Source organism: Odontesthes bonariensis, chromosome 16, assembly GCF_027942865.1.
Source record: "Odontesthes bonariensis isolate fOdoBon6 chromosome 16, fOdoBon6.hap1, whole genome shotgun sequence".
NCBI classification, from domain to species: Eukaryota; Metazoa; Chordata; class Actinopteri; order Atheriniformes; family Atherinopsidae; genus Odontesthes; species Odontesthes bonariensis.
The window spans coordinates 10,372,214-10,389,797 of NC_134521.1; the positions used below are offsets into that span (position 1 = coordinate 10,372,214).

Genomic DNA, 17,584 nt, shown 5'->3' on the forward strand with positions numbered 1-17,584 from the left:
AAACAACGTCCCAAAAATAGAACTCAGCGGGAGATCCATCACCTGCAGCCTTCTTTGACAAACTTGTAACTTATCAAGCTTCACATTTTGTGAAATCCGAGGCTTTTAAGATGTGTGCGTAACCTTCCCCACCTGCAGCTTTGAATCCCTTCTGACCTTTTTCAAACCGAGCTCCTGCATCTCTTTCTTCCCCTCGTTCCCCCAGGACATTGTGAGTGCCACCAAAGATGTCTGATAGTGTCGATATTGAAGAGAAACCACCAGCCCCCCCCTTGAGAATGAACAGTGGTTCCCGAGACTCTTCATCAGTGAATCACGCATCTAAACCGCTTCCAATGGCTCCTGAAGAGAAAAACAAGAAGGTCCGCCTGCGCTCCATCTTCCCAGGGGGAGACAAGAGTGAGTATCGCTACCATACATCGATTCACACAGTTACACTTAGTTTCAGGTGATTAAAAACAACCTTTTCTCTCTGTAGCGAACAAGAAGAAGGAGAAGGAACGTCCTGAGATCTCCCTTCCCTCAGACTTTGAACACACCATTCACGTTGGCTTTGATGCTGTAACAGGAGAATTCACAGTGAGTATCCCTTTCACCTGACAATCGGGTTCCCAAACAGGGACCGATGTGGTTCTAAAACACACTGCCCACTTCTAAGATCACTACTCCCCGTGGTCGCAGTTATGTAATAAACTATTTTGCTCCACAATAGTTTTGTTAACACAAAAGACTTGATGACAGTCACGCTGTTTACCCATCCGATGAAACCTGCTCAGGATTCCTAAAGTGCTCTGTGCTTATCTGAGTTTAAATGTGCGATGCCAGGGAGGAGAGTCTCCTTTAAGATTAGTATATTTTACAAATAACTGAATACAAAAGGGTATTACTCGTTTTAATGCTGCCATCTGGTACTCTAACAAGACACACTGGCAAGAAATGCACTGATCCCACCAGACTTACGTGTTTGGGATGATCTTGTGAGTGCTTCTGTGTAGAAGAGTCTAAAGCACTGAAGTTCCAATACAGAGCTTATAAAACCTTTAAAGGTTTTGTTTCCGTATAGACCTTTATTCAGCTACGTGTCCCTGTTAGTGGTGATGGGTCATTAAGGACTAGAACAAATAATGGATGCTTTACGAGGGGAATTGCGTTTCACTGTGTAAAATTTGTTTTGAACACCTCGTAAATGCTTGTTGAATATCATTGATTAAATCATTTCTGATGGGAAAAGCGTTGAGCGGATGTTCATAAAGTGTTATTCCGTTCATAAGGTGACAAAAAGGACAAACATAAAGCTAAAAACCTAAAGTTTACAACACAAGAGATAGAAGTCTTTTTTACAGACACGTGATTGTCATCAATTCTTGTCCAACAGTTCATGTCAAAAACGTACTTTCTTGCTTATATAGCGCAGTGAATATGATTTCCTAAATGGTCGAAGTCTATGTGTAGCCTTGATTTTGCTCATCTGAGCATCCTGATGCTTACTTTGCTACAGAAAGAGCTTCCCTTATATGTCAGAAATATTAAAACAGGGTTTCTCCAGCCATCTCTGTGTTCTAAAACACGAAGCTTTACGCATAAACAAAACCACATCCTGACAGCTCTTACTTTCTCCTCCCTATGAAACAACCTTCACACTGAGGGTAATTTGTCCTGTTCAATTTGACTTCCAAATGTTTGGTCTCTGCTGTTGATGACATCACTGACACATAGTTCCTTGTTCGTTTGTAGAGTCCTGTGTTGGAGGCGCACAGCGAGCACTTTGCTTTTGTTTATTTTGACTGTATTACTGCTGATTTGTCCCAGCTTGAGCCTAGTGTAATCTTTTTTCTGTGCCCCCAGGTATGTTACTAGACTCAAATGGGCCTAGGTGTTCTGTAGATACTCCAAAGTACTCCAAACCCCCCCCCCCCCCCCCCCCCGATAAGCTGCTCTCATTGACATATTCTTATTTTTCTTTCCATTACCATTCAGGTAACTTACAGAAGTGTGTGCGGTGAATTGGGCTATGCTAACATGTCGGTGACCCCACAGATTTCGCTCCAGTGCATGTATAAAGCGGACAAGTCCAGCTGTAATTATAGCCCGACCCAATTGTACATTTAACTGTGCTTTAACTGTTCTTCTGCAGAAGAATAGGAGGATATGTTGTAGTGCAAATGTGTGCAGGATGTGGAGGGTAAAGAGGACGTAGAATTAGTCTAAATTAAGGCGTCTCAGCTTGTTGACCCGGAAGCTGCTGTGATCTGTGTGTGGCCATAGAAATGCATTTACCTCCATGTATGATTGAACCCCGACACTTATTGCATCGCTGGTTTACATTTCTCTTCAGAACTTTTTAAAAAATGAGCTTTCTCCGTCTGTGCAGGGTATCCCAGAGCAGTGGGCGCGGCTCCTGCAAACCTCAAACATCACCAAGCTGGAGCAGAAGAAGAACCCACAGGCCGTGTTAGACGTGTTAAAGTTCTACGACTCCAAAGAGACCGTCAACAATCAGAAATACATGAGCTTCACCTCGGGAGGTAATGCTCACAGGGGGAGTCGCGCATCTTAAATTCATTGTTGCTTCTGATACAGAAGATCTTTAGCATGAATGTTTTCTTTTCATTTCAGATAAGTCGGCACATGGCTACATAGCTGCAAACACTCTGGTGAGTTCAGTTAATGTTGGTTATTTGCTCACGTTTTATTATCCCCAAAACCTCTGAAATAGGAACTTTGTTGCTAACGTCACGTCCCTGAACTTCCTGGTTATTGTAGCGCTGTTACAAATCAACATAATCTCTGGATCTTACCCAGAGCAGCTATGCCTGCTGCATTTTATTGCTTTGGAAAGCCTCAGAGTAATGCACTGAGGTAAAAACACCACATATCATGCTGATTAATAGAACAGGACAAAGATTTAACAGGTAAGTTGTGACATTATATGGCTTTATTTATTTGTCTTCAGCCTCAGAGCAGCTACGCCTCGCCAACTACACCACAGTAAATCTTTCTCACTCTGTTTTTACCGAGTCTCTCTGGGGATTTCTGGAATAGACCGTGTCGCTTCCAAACGTGTCGCTTTCTCACAGACTTCACCCTCTGACGGGCAAAGTGTGCGTGCTCCCTTCCACTATGTGGGATGATTCCCTGAATTTTGCACACATGCAAAGCAGTTTTGCAGCTCCTGCACAGAAACGGTGGCTGCCACGAGCCCTGCTGCTGCTGCTCATTGTTTATATTTCCAATCTACTTCAATTATATTTGGAAATGCTCATAGACAAGCTTCACTGGAGGCTCAGCTGCATCTAGACGGACTCCCGCTGTGCTGACCTCATTCCTGCCTTTGACCAGAGTAATCTATGCTCTGAATGCCTTGGCCCGTGCACATTGCGTGAAGAAGAAAAAGAAAGTGGAATCGGTGGGATTTGCCGCTGGCTTCTCTTCCCTTGAAGGGCTCGCAGGGAGAGAAGGGCAAATGGGTGTGGCAGTCGGTCTGAGAGATTGTGCAAGTCCAGAGAGAGTATTCAGGAGCACCTCAGACTGGGATGTGCTCATTCAGCAAACAGAACTAATAAAGATATCCCAATAACACCGGCCCTAAAGAAGCAGACATCAGTCCATCATAACGATACTCACACAACCTGACAGGTGATTTTAAACAGCTGTGTCTATCCTGCTGGAATAAATGCATAATTAATACTTATCATACTGCAAAATCTCAGAATTATATTTGATTTCTTTCATGAATGAGATCTCTAACAGGAGATAGGGGATACTGTACTGCATTAATTCAGGCTTTGGATAGACCAAAATATCCGTTTACGGGTTAAGAAATTACATAAAGAAGCCAGATTCTGCCTCTACTAGACTTTTTTTTCTGCTTTTTTCCATATAATAAACAAAGAATTTGAAAGCAGGAGATACGAGCAGTGCTCTGCTGCATCTTTGTTCTTTCTGTGACCGACTCACAACTTGCAGCACTTAAAAAGTTTCCCCTGTATCTCATCACACACACAGTTGTGAGTGGATGCAAACCTCTGACCACAGCTGTGAGGCAGCCAGTCCCACAGAGCACGGCCACCCTTCACATTACCAAACACGCAGCATTTACAGTAGTTACATCAGAGAATGTGGATTCCACCTCAAATTGCACTCAATCTTTAATCCCTTGCGTGTCGACAATGTTGCTGTTTAACTATACAGAGAAGCAGACTCCAGCATGGCTGGTTTATGCCTCTTTTCTAAGATTAATCATTTCTCATGATGGATTTTAGGAGAAAAACTGTCACGCAGTTTTAGGCCCTGTGCGCAAAGCAAATTTACAGTTGTGTTAAAAGAACTGTACACTCGTTCAGCTCTGGGTTTTTGTACATCAGGACATGAAAGAAAAGAATCTGGTCCTTAGCAGGTCTTAGATTTAGGTAAATACAACCTTTGGTGAACAACAAAACGTGGCTTATTACGCTGCTTTATTAATTATCTGAGAAAAACTACAGAAGTGTGACAAACTACGTCCACCCTTTCTGCTTTGATAGGAATTGATAGAACTTGTACTTGATTTATTGATCATCATCAAGCGTGAGCTCCTCCCAAAAAGCAGAAGTTTTGTCAGTTTGCTGGTCTGCAGCATTCAGGTGTGTTTGAACACGATGCCAAAGAGGAAAGACATGGAAAACTATCCTGTTGCTGCTCACCAATATAAGAAGGATTATAATTTAATACCATTTCTAAATAATTTGTGTGGAATGCGTCCATCGTTCCACAGTGAGAACAGTTTTTCTCAAGTGGAATATATTCAAGAGAGTTTGGACATCATAGCCAGTCCACTTCAAACCATACGATGCTCAGAGAAACATCAAAACATCTCAGACTCTGCAGGCCTCAGTTAACTTCGAAAATGTTTAACAAGTATGGTTTGTTTTTACATTACATTACATTACATTACATTACGGTCATTTTGCAGACGCTTTTAACCAAAGCGACTTACAATAAGTTCGTTCAACATCGGTAGGCAAAAGAACTTCAGGTCACAAGAAATCATAAGTGCATTTCCTTCTAATACCAAACAGCTAAGAGCAAAACTAGTGCTAGAGTAAGTGCGATAACCAACCAGCCTCTCACCAACTGCACACCAGTCACAGCGGGGTGGGGATGCAAACCCTGGTTCGGGTAGGGGAAGACATAAAAGAGGTAAGAAAAGCAGGACTGGGATTCAAACCCTGGTTCGGGTAGGGGGTAATGAAAATATAGAGGGTGCCAGTGGTGGAGGAAACAATAAGTGCGTAAGGAACTAGGACGGCGCAGATGCTGTCCTAAGAGGGCGGATCAGGGTAGTTTTTCCTGAAGAGGTGGGTTTTCAGCCAACGGCGAAAGATGGGCAGCGACTCAGCTGTCCTGATATCAGTCGGGAGATCGTTCCACCATCGGGGTGCCAGAACAGAGAAAAGCCGTGACCGTGTCGATCGTGCGCAGGGACCCCTGAGTGACGGGGCAGCCAGGCGCCTGGTGGCCGCAGAGCGAAGTGGTCGGGCGGGGGTGTAGGGCTTGACCATAGCCTTGAGGTATGAAGGAGCTGTTCCTTCCACTGCCCTGTAGGCCAGCACCAGAGTCTTAAACTGGATGCGAGCAGCTACAGGGAGCCAGTGTAGAGAGCGGAGAAGGGGAGTGGTGTGGGAGAACTTGGGGAGGTTGAACACCAGACGAGCAGCAGCTTTCTGAACCAGCTCCAGAGGTCTGATGGCAGAAGCCGGGGCGCCAGCAAGGAGGGAGTTGCAGTAGTCCAGGCGGGAGATGACAAGAGCCTGGATGAGCACCTGTGCTGCCTTGTCGGTGAGGAAGGGGCGAATCCTCCGGATGTTGTAGAGGAGGAATCGGCAGGAACGGGTCACTGATGCGATGTTTGGCGAGAACGACAGTTCGTCGTCCAGGGTCACACCCAGATTCCTCGCGGTCCGGGTTGATGTCACCACAGAGTCATCCATGGTGATGGCCAGGTCTCTGAATGGGCAGCCCTTCCCCGGGAGAAACACCAGCTCAGTCTTGTCCAGGTTGAGCTTAAGGTGGTGCATCGACATCCACCCCGAGATGTCTGCCAGGCACGCAGCAATGCGTGCTTCCACTTGGGTGTCAGAAGGGGGAAAAGACAGAATCAGCTGGGTGTCGTCTGCATAGCAGTGGTAGGAAAAGTTATGGGAGTGGATGACAGAACCAAGAGATGATGTGTAGAGGGAGAAAAGAAGAGGACCCAGGACCGAACCTTGTTTTGAGCAGTCCACCATGAACTCCTCTGTATACTAAAGTATTTTGGAGCTGGATGTGAGGCCAACAAGCTAAAGCTTGGCTGAAAGGTTGGTTCATGCAGCAGGACAATGATCCCCCAAAAACAGCAGCAAATCTACAACATGCCAGACCAAATCCAGACCTCAAACCAGCTGAAATGCTGTGGTTGGACCTTAAGAGAGCTGTGTGTAAATGATCTCCTGCAAACCTCAATGAACTGTCTCTACAACGATGGGAGACATCATACAGAAAATAAAATCCTTAGATTAATTTCTGTCAAAAGAGGTTCTGCAAGCTGTTGAATGGAGGGGTGCACTTAGTATTTCACACACTGCTTCTGCATGCAAAACCTGATAAGGACCAGATGCATAAAACCTTAGAATTAGGGATGTCACTTATCCAATTATCCACTTTAGGATTACTAAAATAAATAACACTGTTACCGCATCATCTTCAGAATATTACACGTCAAGCTCATCTTAAACTTAGCTTATTCTGTGTTTTGTGCCTTTTGACAAATTGATTACTGTCAAAATCCGAGAGAGATCCTGACCACAACTGAACAGAAGTGCTCATAAAGGGAAAAATCAATCCAATGATCAGATAAACAAAAGATCCACGTGGTCCAACGTCGGCCATCAATACAAGTTACGTGACCGCAGTTATTATTTTCAATGAAAAAGCTGTAATGAAATATCAATGAGAGCCGAAGCTTAACTGTTATGAGAAATTAAGTGACTGTACTCATGCATCAACAGTGAAACTATGACTCTGCTTCTCTACCCGGTGCCACTTTTGCACTAACACTGGTTTCAACAGCAATGCCGTCCGACCAGCTAAAGCAAAGTGATGTCACCATACAGCACGTTACAGACACACACCTGCTTGTGTGTAAACTTTCACAGCATTGAGACAATAATCTGATTCTGGTAGTTTGTTTACTACTGACGCTGAGTTAAAATCAAGTTTCAAGTTCAAATCAGATGAAAAGTCCCGAAGAGAAGAGGTTCTCGATCAATTGTGGAGGTGGGATGATGTGCTGCTATCGTACCCTCATGCTGTGTGTTAGGGGATGACACAGTGTCCAACCCCCCAACCCCCCCAGCCCCCTCACCCTCCTCTGAAGTTCAGTTAGTCTTACACACTGTGTCGGTTTGTTTTGAGTAAATCCTCCCGTTTTCAACCTTCACATTCAGAACCGACTGCTGTCTTCTGGGCCTCCTGTCAGCCTTAGAACCTGCAGCGCATTATTTGACAAGGTAACTCCTCCATATTACTTTACATATGATGTATCTCTGCATTGGCCTTGAAGCTAAATTCAACGATTTGATTACCAAATATTGATTATGCCATCTGGCTACTGCACAATATACACACATATCTGCCAGAGGCATCATCACTCTCTGTGTTGGTATTTAATGGGCGAACGTTTGGATCTGTTTGATATTATACATGTATTTTATTATTAGAACACGTTATTCAGTCGTGTTATTTAAAGGGGGAGTTCGTTTTTTTTTAAACCTGGACCTTATTTATGGCATAAAATACCTTCATCTACTCACCGATAACAGTTTGGTGAAAGTCGGCGTCCTTCGGAAGATATTTAGATCACTGGAGATCCGCGTATATCCATATAACGGGAGAGAACAGGGCAGAGACAATACAGCCTCTAAATAAGGCATTATCTGTCTTTATTTCACCAATACTTTAAGACCAATGAATGAACGCGTACTATTGCACTGTTAGCTCAGAGCTGCCGTGTTGTTGTTATCGGGGGCTATCGGGGGGCTTATAGGCTTATCTTTACACAGAGTTTGCTTCTGCTAGTTTTGTGCAATTGGAAATTTGGAAATACGCAATAACGAACCATGTTACCAGCAGCACTAGCAAATTCCGTGTAAAAATGCTGCTGCGGTGGCGCGTGTCGATGACGTCATCCCAGTAGATAGCCCCCGATAACAACAACACGGCAGTAAAGTATTGGTGAAATAAAGACAGATAATGCCTTATTTAGAGGCTGTATTGTCTCTGCCCTGTTCTCTCCCGTTATATGGATGTACGAGGATCTCCAGTGATCTAAATATCTTCCAAAGGATGCCGACTTTCACCAAACTGTTATCGGTGAGTAGATGAACGCATTTTATGCCAGAAATAAGGACGAACTTCCCCTTTAACAGGCACAATAGTGGCGCACGCCACAGAGGGTTGTGATGACTGTCAAACTGCATGTATGAGCTTATACCCCTTAACAATTTGATCCACATTGCCAATAATGTGCCTGTAACTTCATCACCATTTTAGCCATTACTGCATGGCTCTATAGGAGAAAAACCCATGCACTCATTTCTGCACTGCAGTCTTGGGCCAGTCAGAGACCCAATATGTCTGACTGAATGACTGGGACTTTCCTCCAGACAGACCCTTTCCCTTTAAAACACCAGAACTAAGCTGCACTGCTTCATTTATGCATCACCAGACTGGAAATGAAGTGTTTCCATCTCATGAGAGGAAGAAAAAATTGAGGCAAGTGGAAGAAAAAAGATGACACAGTTGGCAAAATAAATATAAGCGTTTTTATTCTTATTTCACAGTGTCTACACTTCCCTATGATACCGCAGTGTCGCAGCATGTTATCTCCTACAGCACAGTTTAAATATGTAATATTTTCTTGGTTAAAAATTCATTCTCATCATTGGTTCATGACGCACCTCACCAGACTTCACATATCAAACTCCCTCAGATAAAGTGCACTGAATGCAGCCTCTCTCGTGTCTCTTTAGTGCTCACATGACTCATAATGCTTCCTTTGCTAATAACAGTCTTTTTCCTGACTTTTTTAACCCTGACCATTTTTTGTGTTTTTCCTCTTTGAACATTTTATTTTATATTAGTCGCTACTGATTTGCAGCCACTTTTAAATGATGGTTTATACAAACACACTTTTATGCATGTTACACAAAAATATCTTTAGACCTCCACTGGCCAGATCTCAGGCCGTGCACATGGTTGGTTTGGGGTTCGCAGGCCGTTTACACCCGATGGTGACGACAGTGTTTGAAATTTTGAGGAATTTGCACATTCTCTTTTGACTCCATGGTTTCATGACATGGCACATTCATCCATACTTACTTAGATCTCCACCATTCAGGGTGCCAAAACGTCATCAACAGAACCCCCCATTGCTCCGCCTGTGTCGGAAGAGGATGACGAGGAGGAGGAGGAAGAGGAAGAGGAGGAAGAAGAGGAGGAGGACGACGACGAGCTGCCCCCGGTCATCGCCCCCAGACCCGAACACACCAAATCTGTGAGTTTGTGTGGCAACAATTGGTGAAATCCTTCCCACTGTGATCGCAGAACCCTTCAGGTCCTGTTTATCCTCCCCTCTGATCGTGCAGATCTACACACGCTCTGTCTTGGAACCAACGAAGCCTCCCAGCATGGTGAAGGAGGTGCCGACTCCACCAGAGTCGCAGGTGCAACCAGAGGATACCTCCAACACAATGTATCGCCACACCGATCGGCAGAGGAAGAAGTCCAAAATGACGGATGAGGAGATCCTGGAGAGACTCAGTATGTGTCCTAAAAGATGAATGTCGGTTTTTATTGAATGCAAACTCCTCAGAGGTTAGAATCCACATATTTTAACAGATTACATAACAAGTGTGTCCCGAGCTAATACCCTGATATCTATATATGTGTCAATATCTGTTTGTGTGTGTGATGTGAATTATTCAATATGCCGTTTGATTTCCTGTGCAGCATTTCTGTGCATTTAGAGGAATCGTGCAAAAGGAAAAAAAAACAAGGAGCACTAATATGAGTTTTGACCACAAAAAAAAGTCCCTTTTCTATTGACTGTGGCCTTTCCCAGCCCACTGATCTCTGTGATGTAACCTCAGCCCAAATGACCAGAATGCAGTGCGATGGACAGATTTGTGCACTGAGCTGGAAAGGCACATTCAACGAGGACAATCATTATACATCTGTTTTTCTCTCTCAGGGAGCATTGTGAGTGTGGGAGATCCCAAAAAGAAGTATACACGCTTCGAGAAAATAGGACAAGGGTAAGTCTCTGTGATCCTCTGCAAAAAGAGCAAATTTAGGAGCGGTCAGTCTCTGCAGGAGATGTAGAAGCGCAGTTTCAGAGACAGAGACGGGATTAGGGTTGAATGATAGAGAAAACTAAGAAGACAGGAAATGAGAACTGTATCCCAAAAAGGCCAAGAGCCAGATTGGCTCAACCATCTTCCTCCCTTCAGCTCCGTCTTTGTGTGTGTGTGTGTGTGTGTGTGTGTGTGTGTGTGTGTGTGTGTGTGTGTGTTTTTTAAAGCCTTTCTACCAGTTTGTCTGTGCACGGCGCGGTTATCACACGCTATTTCCATATTTGATCAGGAAGTCTCCATTTTAAACAGTGGATAGCTGTTTACTCTCCGTCAGGTTATCTTGAACTTATTACCAGGAACTGTGCTTCATTATTCATAGCCTGTGACAGCAGCTGAAGAGAAAGAGGAACAACCAGAGGCTAGAATTCACAGAGGAAAGGCTTTAATATCTAGCTTGACTACGTCATACTCACGATTCTAGTCAGAATGTGAGTCTGATACCGCTCGATAGAGTTTTGAGTATGGGGTGTGTTTCAACCGAACCAGGAGAAAAAATGCCTCTTCGCTCAATTGGATAGACCTACAACCAATCAAAGCAACGTAGTATGTGACGTAGATTAAGCAACACACACTTGTTGTAGGAAGGACGGCAAAAACATCTTTTCTATCGATAAAAGCCTTTATCGCGTTCCTCTGTTCGTCTTTCAAAATGAATGCAATGTGGAGATCCTGTAGAACAGACTCGATGGCAGAATCTACACACCCTAGCTCTCCAGCGGCAGCCTTGTTTGTTTCAAACGAAGTCAAACCAAGCGCTCTTTAGTGACGTAGTCGATAATGTCCCTGTTGATCATCTGTCCATCATCGTATAAAGCCCGCCCTGGCAATCTGATTGGGTCGACTGTTTTGATGTCGAGCATAGAGATTTCCCAACTGAGCAGAGCCAGACCGAACTTCCCGACCAAAAATTGTATGGGCGGGGCTAAGTTCGGCTGGCACCCAGGCTATTTAATATCCTCACTCAGACCCACATAAGGCCTAATTGAATGCACACCATTCATTTGAGCATCTGTTGATCCGCTTTATTAATGAAGAGTCTAAAAGCAACTTCAACCGCATGAAGTTCAGGCTATTTTTTACTGTAGTAACTCATGAACTGAATTTAATTTGAGGTTTTTATGTCTTTGTGTAGCAGGAGTCAAGCTGTGCAGATGCAGCAATGCACCTACGAGTTATTTGAATAAAATTATCCCTTTTTACCACTTTATTCCTCCTGTTGAGTTCTAACAGGCAGTTACTTGTCATAGAAATGTGCAGTAAGTGGATTATATATAAAAAAAGGCACTCTCTTATCTTAAACTGCTCAATAGGACAATAGAGTAATCATTTGATAAAACCATTTAGTTTTTGTAGTTTTTGAATAGATTCTAGGCTGAATTAATGAAAAACTCACTTATGTGATTTTGATTTTGTGTTTTGTCAGAGCATCCGGCACCGTCTACACTGCCATCGACATAGCAACGGGCCAAGAGGTAAGTCAGACTTCACTTCACATTTTTACAGCATTCACATTTCTGACTCGCTAAGTCATCTCAGCAACTTGTTGCAAATATCTCGTCTGCTTGTCTCAGGTGGCCATCAAGCAGATGAACCTGCAGCAGCAACCTAAGAAAGAGTTGATCATCAATGAGATTTTGGTAATGAGGGAAAACAAAAACTCTAACATAGTGAACTACCTGGACAGGTGAGTTTTCTCATGCAGACAGACCCAGTAAAAACATGCTGTGACTGTATAAACCCTGTTGGGATTTTAAGGTTTGGGAGCTTATGACTTTTAAGCGGGCTTAATCGTATACATTCACTGCACATATTAAGAAAAATATGGAACAGAAATAATTATTTATACAGCAGCAAATGAAATAATTAGTCTCTCTTTCTAAAATGGCTCTAATGCAATTATCCTAAGTACAATGTTTGTATTCATGATGGTGCTGGAGTGTGCACCGGTTTCAGTTTAATGTGCAGTCATAATGACATTGAGGGACTTTCTGAGCCTCCTCCTTCTTCTTCTTCTTCTGCTTCTGCTGCAGTTTTTTTCTTCTCCCTCCTTTTAATGGTGGGCTGAGCTCATACTTAGGTGCAACACTGCGCCCTGGTGTTTTAAAACAAAAACTCTCAGCTCTGGTTTCACTCTGTTTGCCTTTCTGTATGTGCAACCGCTTTGTTCTTTAACACTCCTGAGCAGCTTTTTTTGGGACGCCACAGACGTTAAACTCTCAAAGCAACGACTGAACCGTCATCTCGTTTGTTGCAACTTCTGATCTCCGCGTTTGTTCTCTCATTCTTTTGTTAGTTACTTGGTAGGAGACGAGCTTTGGGTGGTGATGGAATATTTGGCTGGAGGCTCGTTGACAGATGTAGTGACTGAGACCTGCATGGACGAGGGCCAGATCGCTGCAGTCTGCAGAGAGGTAGGACGCCAAGTTTAGACACCAGAAAAAGCCCCCGCTACAGCTGTGGCCGTGACAGTATGACCCCTGCTTTCAGGTGGACAGATACAAACACAATGGCTGTGTTCGAAACCGCATAGTTCTCCTACTACTCATACTAACTTTTTGAGTTAGTATGCGAGTTTGAGTAAGTGAGAAGTTCCCGGATGCATACTAGATTCGCCGAAATATTGGGTATGCATCATGAGGTTACTACTCATACTAAAACTACCCAAGATGCAACGTAACGTGACGTCGCCGATCGTCATTTCCTGTTAAAACGGCAGTTTCAAGCTAGCTACAACGAGGGTAGGTTCACTTCCTGTTTTCAAAACAAAAGTACCAATTGTATCGTAATGGCTTTCCCTATGATAAAAGGCAACGGGTATTTTATTTTTGTGAAAATAACCGGAAGTGCGTTGCTCACTGCGGCTACCTTTAGTAGCGCCGAATTCGTGGGAACAAAATTGTAAATAGCCGGTATTTTGTCAGGTTTTCAACACGTTGGGGATCTAAACGACTACTTTCTCGCCTGAAAATGTTTCAAATGTTGCCAAAGTTTACAGAGTTTAGAGCTTAAGTGAAATCAGCTTCAGGCCGGCTGATTTCGGCACGGGCAGGAGCAAAGTGCATTGTGGGTAAACGCTCTGCATACTGTCTGATCGATCAGTATGCAGTATGCAGAATGGAAGTATGCAGTTTGCAAGTATGTAGTATGCGGTTTCAAACACAGCCGGAGAAACGTTTCACCCAACCAGAAGAAAAGACCGTGCAGATTTCTGTTCAGCTCAGGCTTCCCTTATAAATGTTTTTGTCTCTGCTTTCATAGTGTCTTCAAGCCTTGGAATTTCTGCACTCCAACCAGGTGATCCATAGAGATATAAAAAGTGACAACATCCTCTTGGGAATGGACGGATCGGTCAAGCTCAGTGAGTCTATTTTTCCATTTAGTATGTTAGAATTAATGTGGAAAAACGCCACCGATTAGAGGAGAAAAGGTTCCCTTTAGGAGACGTGTTGGATACAGTTAACATACGAATGACTGAGTGTCTCTTTCTTTCCCTTTGCCTGCATCTGCAGCCGACTTCGGCTTCTGCGCTCAGATCACTCCAGAGCAGAACAAGCGCAGCACCATGGTGGGAACACCCTACTGGATGGCGCCAGAAGTGGTGACTCGGAAGGCCTATGGCCCAAAAGTGGATATCTGGTCTTTGGGAATCATGGCGATAGAGATGGTGGAAGGAGAGCCACCCTATCTGAATGAGAATCCACTCAGGGTAAACATAGCCACCACACAGCAGTCAGGACTTAGACTCTTTGCTGTGAGAAATGTCTGTCAAGTCTGTTATTAATTCATTTAAACCTTTATGAAACACATTCGGAACCCACCGTGTCGCGGCCTTTTAAGTTTCCAAACTATATTTTCTAAGAAAGGCCGTGGGTGGCAACAGGTGGTTTGATTCTTGCACGCACTTCAGACTTGATTGTTTAAAAAATATATGTAGTTTATTTTCAACAAAAAATATGAACAAAACAATAACTAAAAATCTCCTACAACTCCTACAACAACAAAAATGAAAGCTAACTTAATCTGATTTTACAGGCTCAAAAAGTGGTCAAAAAAATCATTTTACCAAAACCTCCCGTCTTCACAGCGGACATTTGACAAACAAAAAGAGCTCCCCGGTGTGTTCTTAATCTGTCTAATTAATGGGAGGGTCTAAAAGTTAACAAAATAATCTAAACAATTTCAAATATAAAAATGAATTACAGATTTTGATTCCAAACTAACTAAAGTATATTCTAACTGCCCAAAGAAAACTAAATTAATAGAACTTATGATTTGCGAACATAAATGGCCACAACACACGGCTTTGTGTAAAACAATCCTCTTAAACCAGAGTTTCTTCTTTTGGAAAGCTTTAAACTGTCCACATAAACCTTGATGCTAAAGTCTGAGTAAAGCAGGAATAAATACGTTATGGGTTGTAAAACCACCCGACCAAACATGAACGATTAAAACAATTGTGAAGTAAATTACATTAAGTCTCCAAATCACAGACAAATGTAAATGTACTTTATTTATACAGCCCTTTACAGAAAATCCTTACAATGTACCAAAGTGCTTTACAGCAGGTAATAAATAAAGAGAAGAATAAGTAAAAACAAATAAAAAAAATAATAAAAGAACAGCGAAAGCAATAAAATACAACAAAATCTAATAAGATAAAATAAGATAAAAGTGTCATCATACTACTGGGTATTAAAAGCAATCCTAAATAAGTAGGTTTTTAGCCTAGATTCGAAGAGGCCCAGTTCAGAAATAAGACAAAATGACAAATGACAAATGAGCCAGGGATGCACGTGCGCTGCCTGAGCGCTCCAGCTGCAGCGGCGTGTCCCAACTGTCTCCAGTGAAAGTTTCTAAAGCTACCTGCTGAATAATGAATCAGGTGTTGGCAGTGATCCTGAACTCACTTCCACTGCAGCTCTGAACAAACTGAATCCAGCGACCGTAGTTACCCCTGAAACTTCAGCTTTCTCAGTAGATGTGCTGCCCTCAAACCTCCGTGGCGACGCTCCCTGCTGACGCTGCTGGAGTGTTGCCACATCTGCAGTGGTGCCACATTTCAGCTTCATCCCTCACAAAACTGATCCAGCTTTTGTTGTACTCATTGTCCCTCCCTTCACTCCCTACATTTTAAGCGGATACACCAGTTTTTGGCATCCAATGAAGATGCATTTCCATGATGAATGCAGAAGAAGCTTGCTAGCAGCTAGCCCAAGGCTAATACATCAGAGGAGAGCTGTTTAATCTTCTCTTGCTCACCTTATATACTCAATCTCACTGTTTGTTGGGGAATCCTGAACAGAGAATCTATGAAAAACTGTTGTTTTGACTTTACAGCTACATAAAATCACAAGAAGGCAATAAAATCATTCCATAAATACATGAAAAAATAATCATTGGTTAATTAATTTAAAAGTGAAGAGTGCAGATAAAATACTTTCAGTTTTCATATGCACAGCTAAATAGAACTGTTTTCAGCCTGTATTTAAACATTGTCAGAGCTCAGGCCTGTCTCACATCAAGACAAATGCATGAATTAGTCTTTCTAAGTCTGGTTTAGACTCATTTTTATAAATATCTTCCTCAAGATTAGCTCAATCAGTCCAGTCTGATGTTAAGGAGGGTTGAAATCAGTCAGCTTGGATGCACGTGGAACTGGAGTGTGCTAACGCTAATGCTTTGTTGCCAGTGATCAGCACCTCACTGAAGAGTTTGGTGTCCTCCACCCTTCTGCTTTGCCCCTTCATGCCTCTCACATTAAATACAGTGAAGTTGGTCAGTGAAGACACTAAAATAAAAGTTCTCTGTACTTTTGTCTGTTAACTAAGGATTCAAGCAAACTGAAAAACGATGCTCGTCTTTGCAGGCACTTTACCTGATAGCAACCAACGGCACTCCGGAGCTGCAGAACCCAGAAAAGCTGTCGTCCGTGTTCAGAGACTTCCTCAACCGCTGCCTGGAGATGGACGTGGACCGCAGAGGCTCTGCCAAGGAGCTGCTTCAGGTAAGACTGGGATCAAATCCTGGCTCAGTTTGAGTTATTTTTGAGTGCTTTCGAAAACTGGGATTAAATCCTAGCTCAGTTTAAGTTATTTTTGAGCGTTTTCAAAAACTTTTGACTATTTTAAATCTTGTACATCTACAAATATCCAACATCCATGAGATGAGGGGGATTGTGATGTGGCTTTAGCCACAGAAACAGGTATTCTGACTTCACAATTCCAGGTACAGAAATCCATCCAATGATCTGGATCTACTCCAAAGATTCAATTCAATTCAATTCAGTTTTATTTATATAGCGCCAAATACAACAAATGTCATCTCAAGGCACTTAAATAAAGTCCAATTCAAGCCAATTGGAATTCAATTCATTGTAATCATAATTATTTACAAAATAATCCAGTTCATTCATATAGAGCCAATTCAAAAACAATTCCCTAGCTAAGGAAACCAACAGATTGCAACGAAACTTGTCTTCAGTCCAATCTCCCGTCCTGAGCGTGCCTGAGGCGACTGTGGAGAGGAACAACTCCCTTTGAACAGGAAGAAACCTCTGGCAGAACCAGAACCAGGAAGGGTGGCCATCCGCCTCCACCAGCTGGGGGCTGAGAGGAGAGAAAAGAGGGGAAAAAAACCACTGTGACACCATTCAAAGGATATCTGTTGGAACAGGGAAACACAAGTTAATGACCACAATAATGTCACATGTACATAATATCATTTGAGAAATTAAACGGGGGAAAAAGAGAGTAAAGAGAGGAAAGGTGTGACAGATGAGCTCCCCCAGCAGGCTGGGCCTATAGCAGCTTAACTATGGGATGTTTCAGGATCACCTGAGCCATCCCTAACTATAAGCTTTATCAAAAAGGAAAGTTTTAAGCCTGGTCTTAAAAGTGGAAAGAGTGTCTGCTTCCCGGACCTTTACTGGTAGCTTATTCAACAAGAGAAGGGCCTGATAAAGATGATCTTTAGTCCATGCTGCACCTCTCCATCTAAGCTCGGTATTATGTCCTTGATCCAGAGGACAAAATGACAGACATGTAATTACACTGTTGATAAAACGTAACTCCTGTGGACAAACACAAACCTTTGCCTCTTTAAGCCCCTCTCTTCGGCTTCATACGTGCATTCATTTCCTTCTTTTCTGTTCGCAG

General features: G+C 43.0%; 1 protein-coding gene across 4 annotated transcripts in view; it reads left to right on the forward strand.

Annotated features, from left to right (window-relative positions):
- The window catches only part of LOC142402214 (serine/threonine-protein kinase PAK 3), a 37,192-nt gene that overhangs the window by 16,941 nt on the left and 2,667 nt on the right, over positions 1-17,584 (forward strand). Inside the window, exons 2-15 of one of the 4 annotated variants that reach the window (XM_075487775.1) lie at positions 206-399; positions 479-579; positions 2,372-2,525; positions 2,617-2,654; positions 7,464-7,526; positions 9,401-9,571; positions 9,663-9,837; positions 10,268-10,331; positions 11,854-11,902; positions 12,002-12,114; positions 12,724-12,841; positions 13,689-13,788; positions 13,940-14,136; positions 16,297-16,434. In XM_075487775.1, coding sequence (XP_075343890.1) covers positions 228-399; positions 479-579; positions 2,372-2,525; positions 2,617-2,654; positions 7,464-7,526; positions 9,401-9,571; positions 9,663-9,837; positions 10,268-10,331; positions 11,854-11,902; positions 12,002-12,114; positions 12,724-12,841; positions 13,689-13,788; positions 13,940-14,136; positions 16,297-16,434 — 1,653 coding nt within the window. In that variant the 5' untranslated portion in view covers positions 206-227. The remainder of the gene's footprint in view (positions 1-205; positions 400-478; positions 580-2,371; positions 2,526-2,616; positions 2,655-7,463; positions 7,527-9,400; positions 9,572-9,662; positions 9,838-10,267; positions 10,332-11,853; positions 11,903-12,001; positions 12,115-12,723; positions 12,842-13,688; positions 13,789-13,939; positions 14,137-16,296; positions 16,435-17,584) is intronic. The other 3 variants (XM_075487776.1, XM_075487777.1, XM_075487778.1) reach the window with 3 other exon arrangements.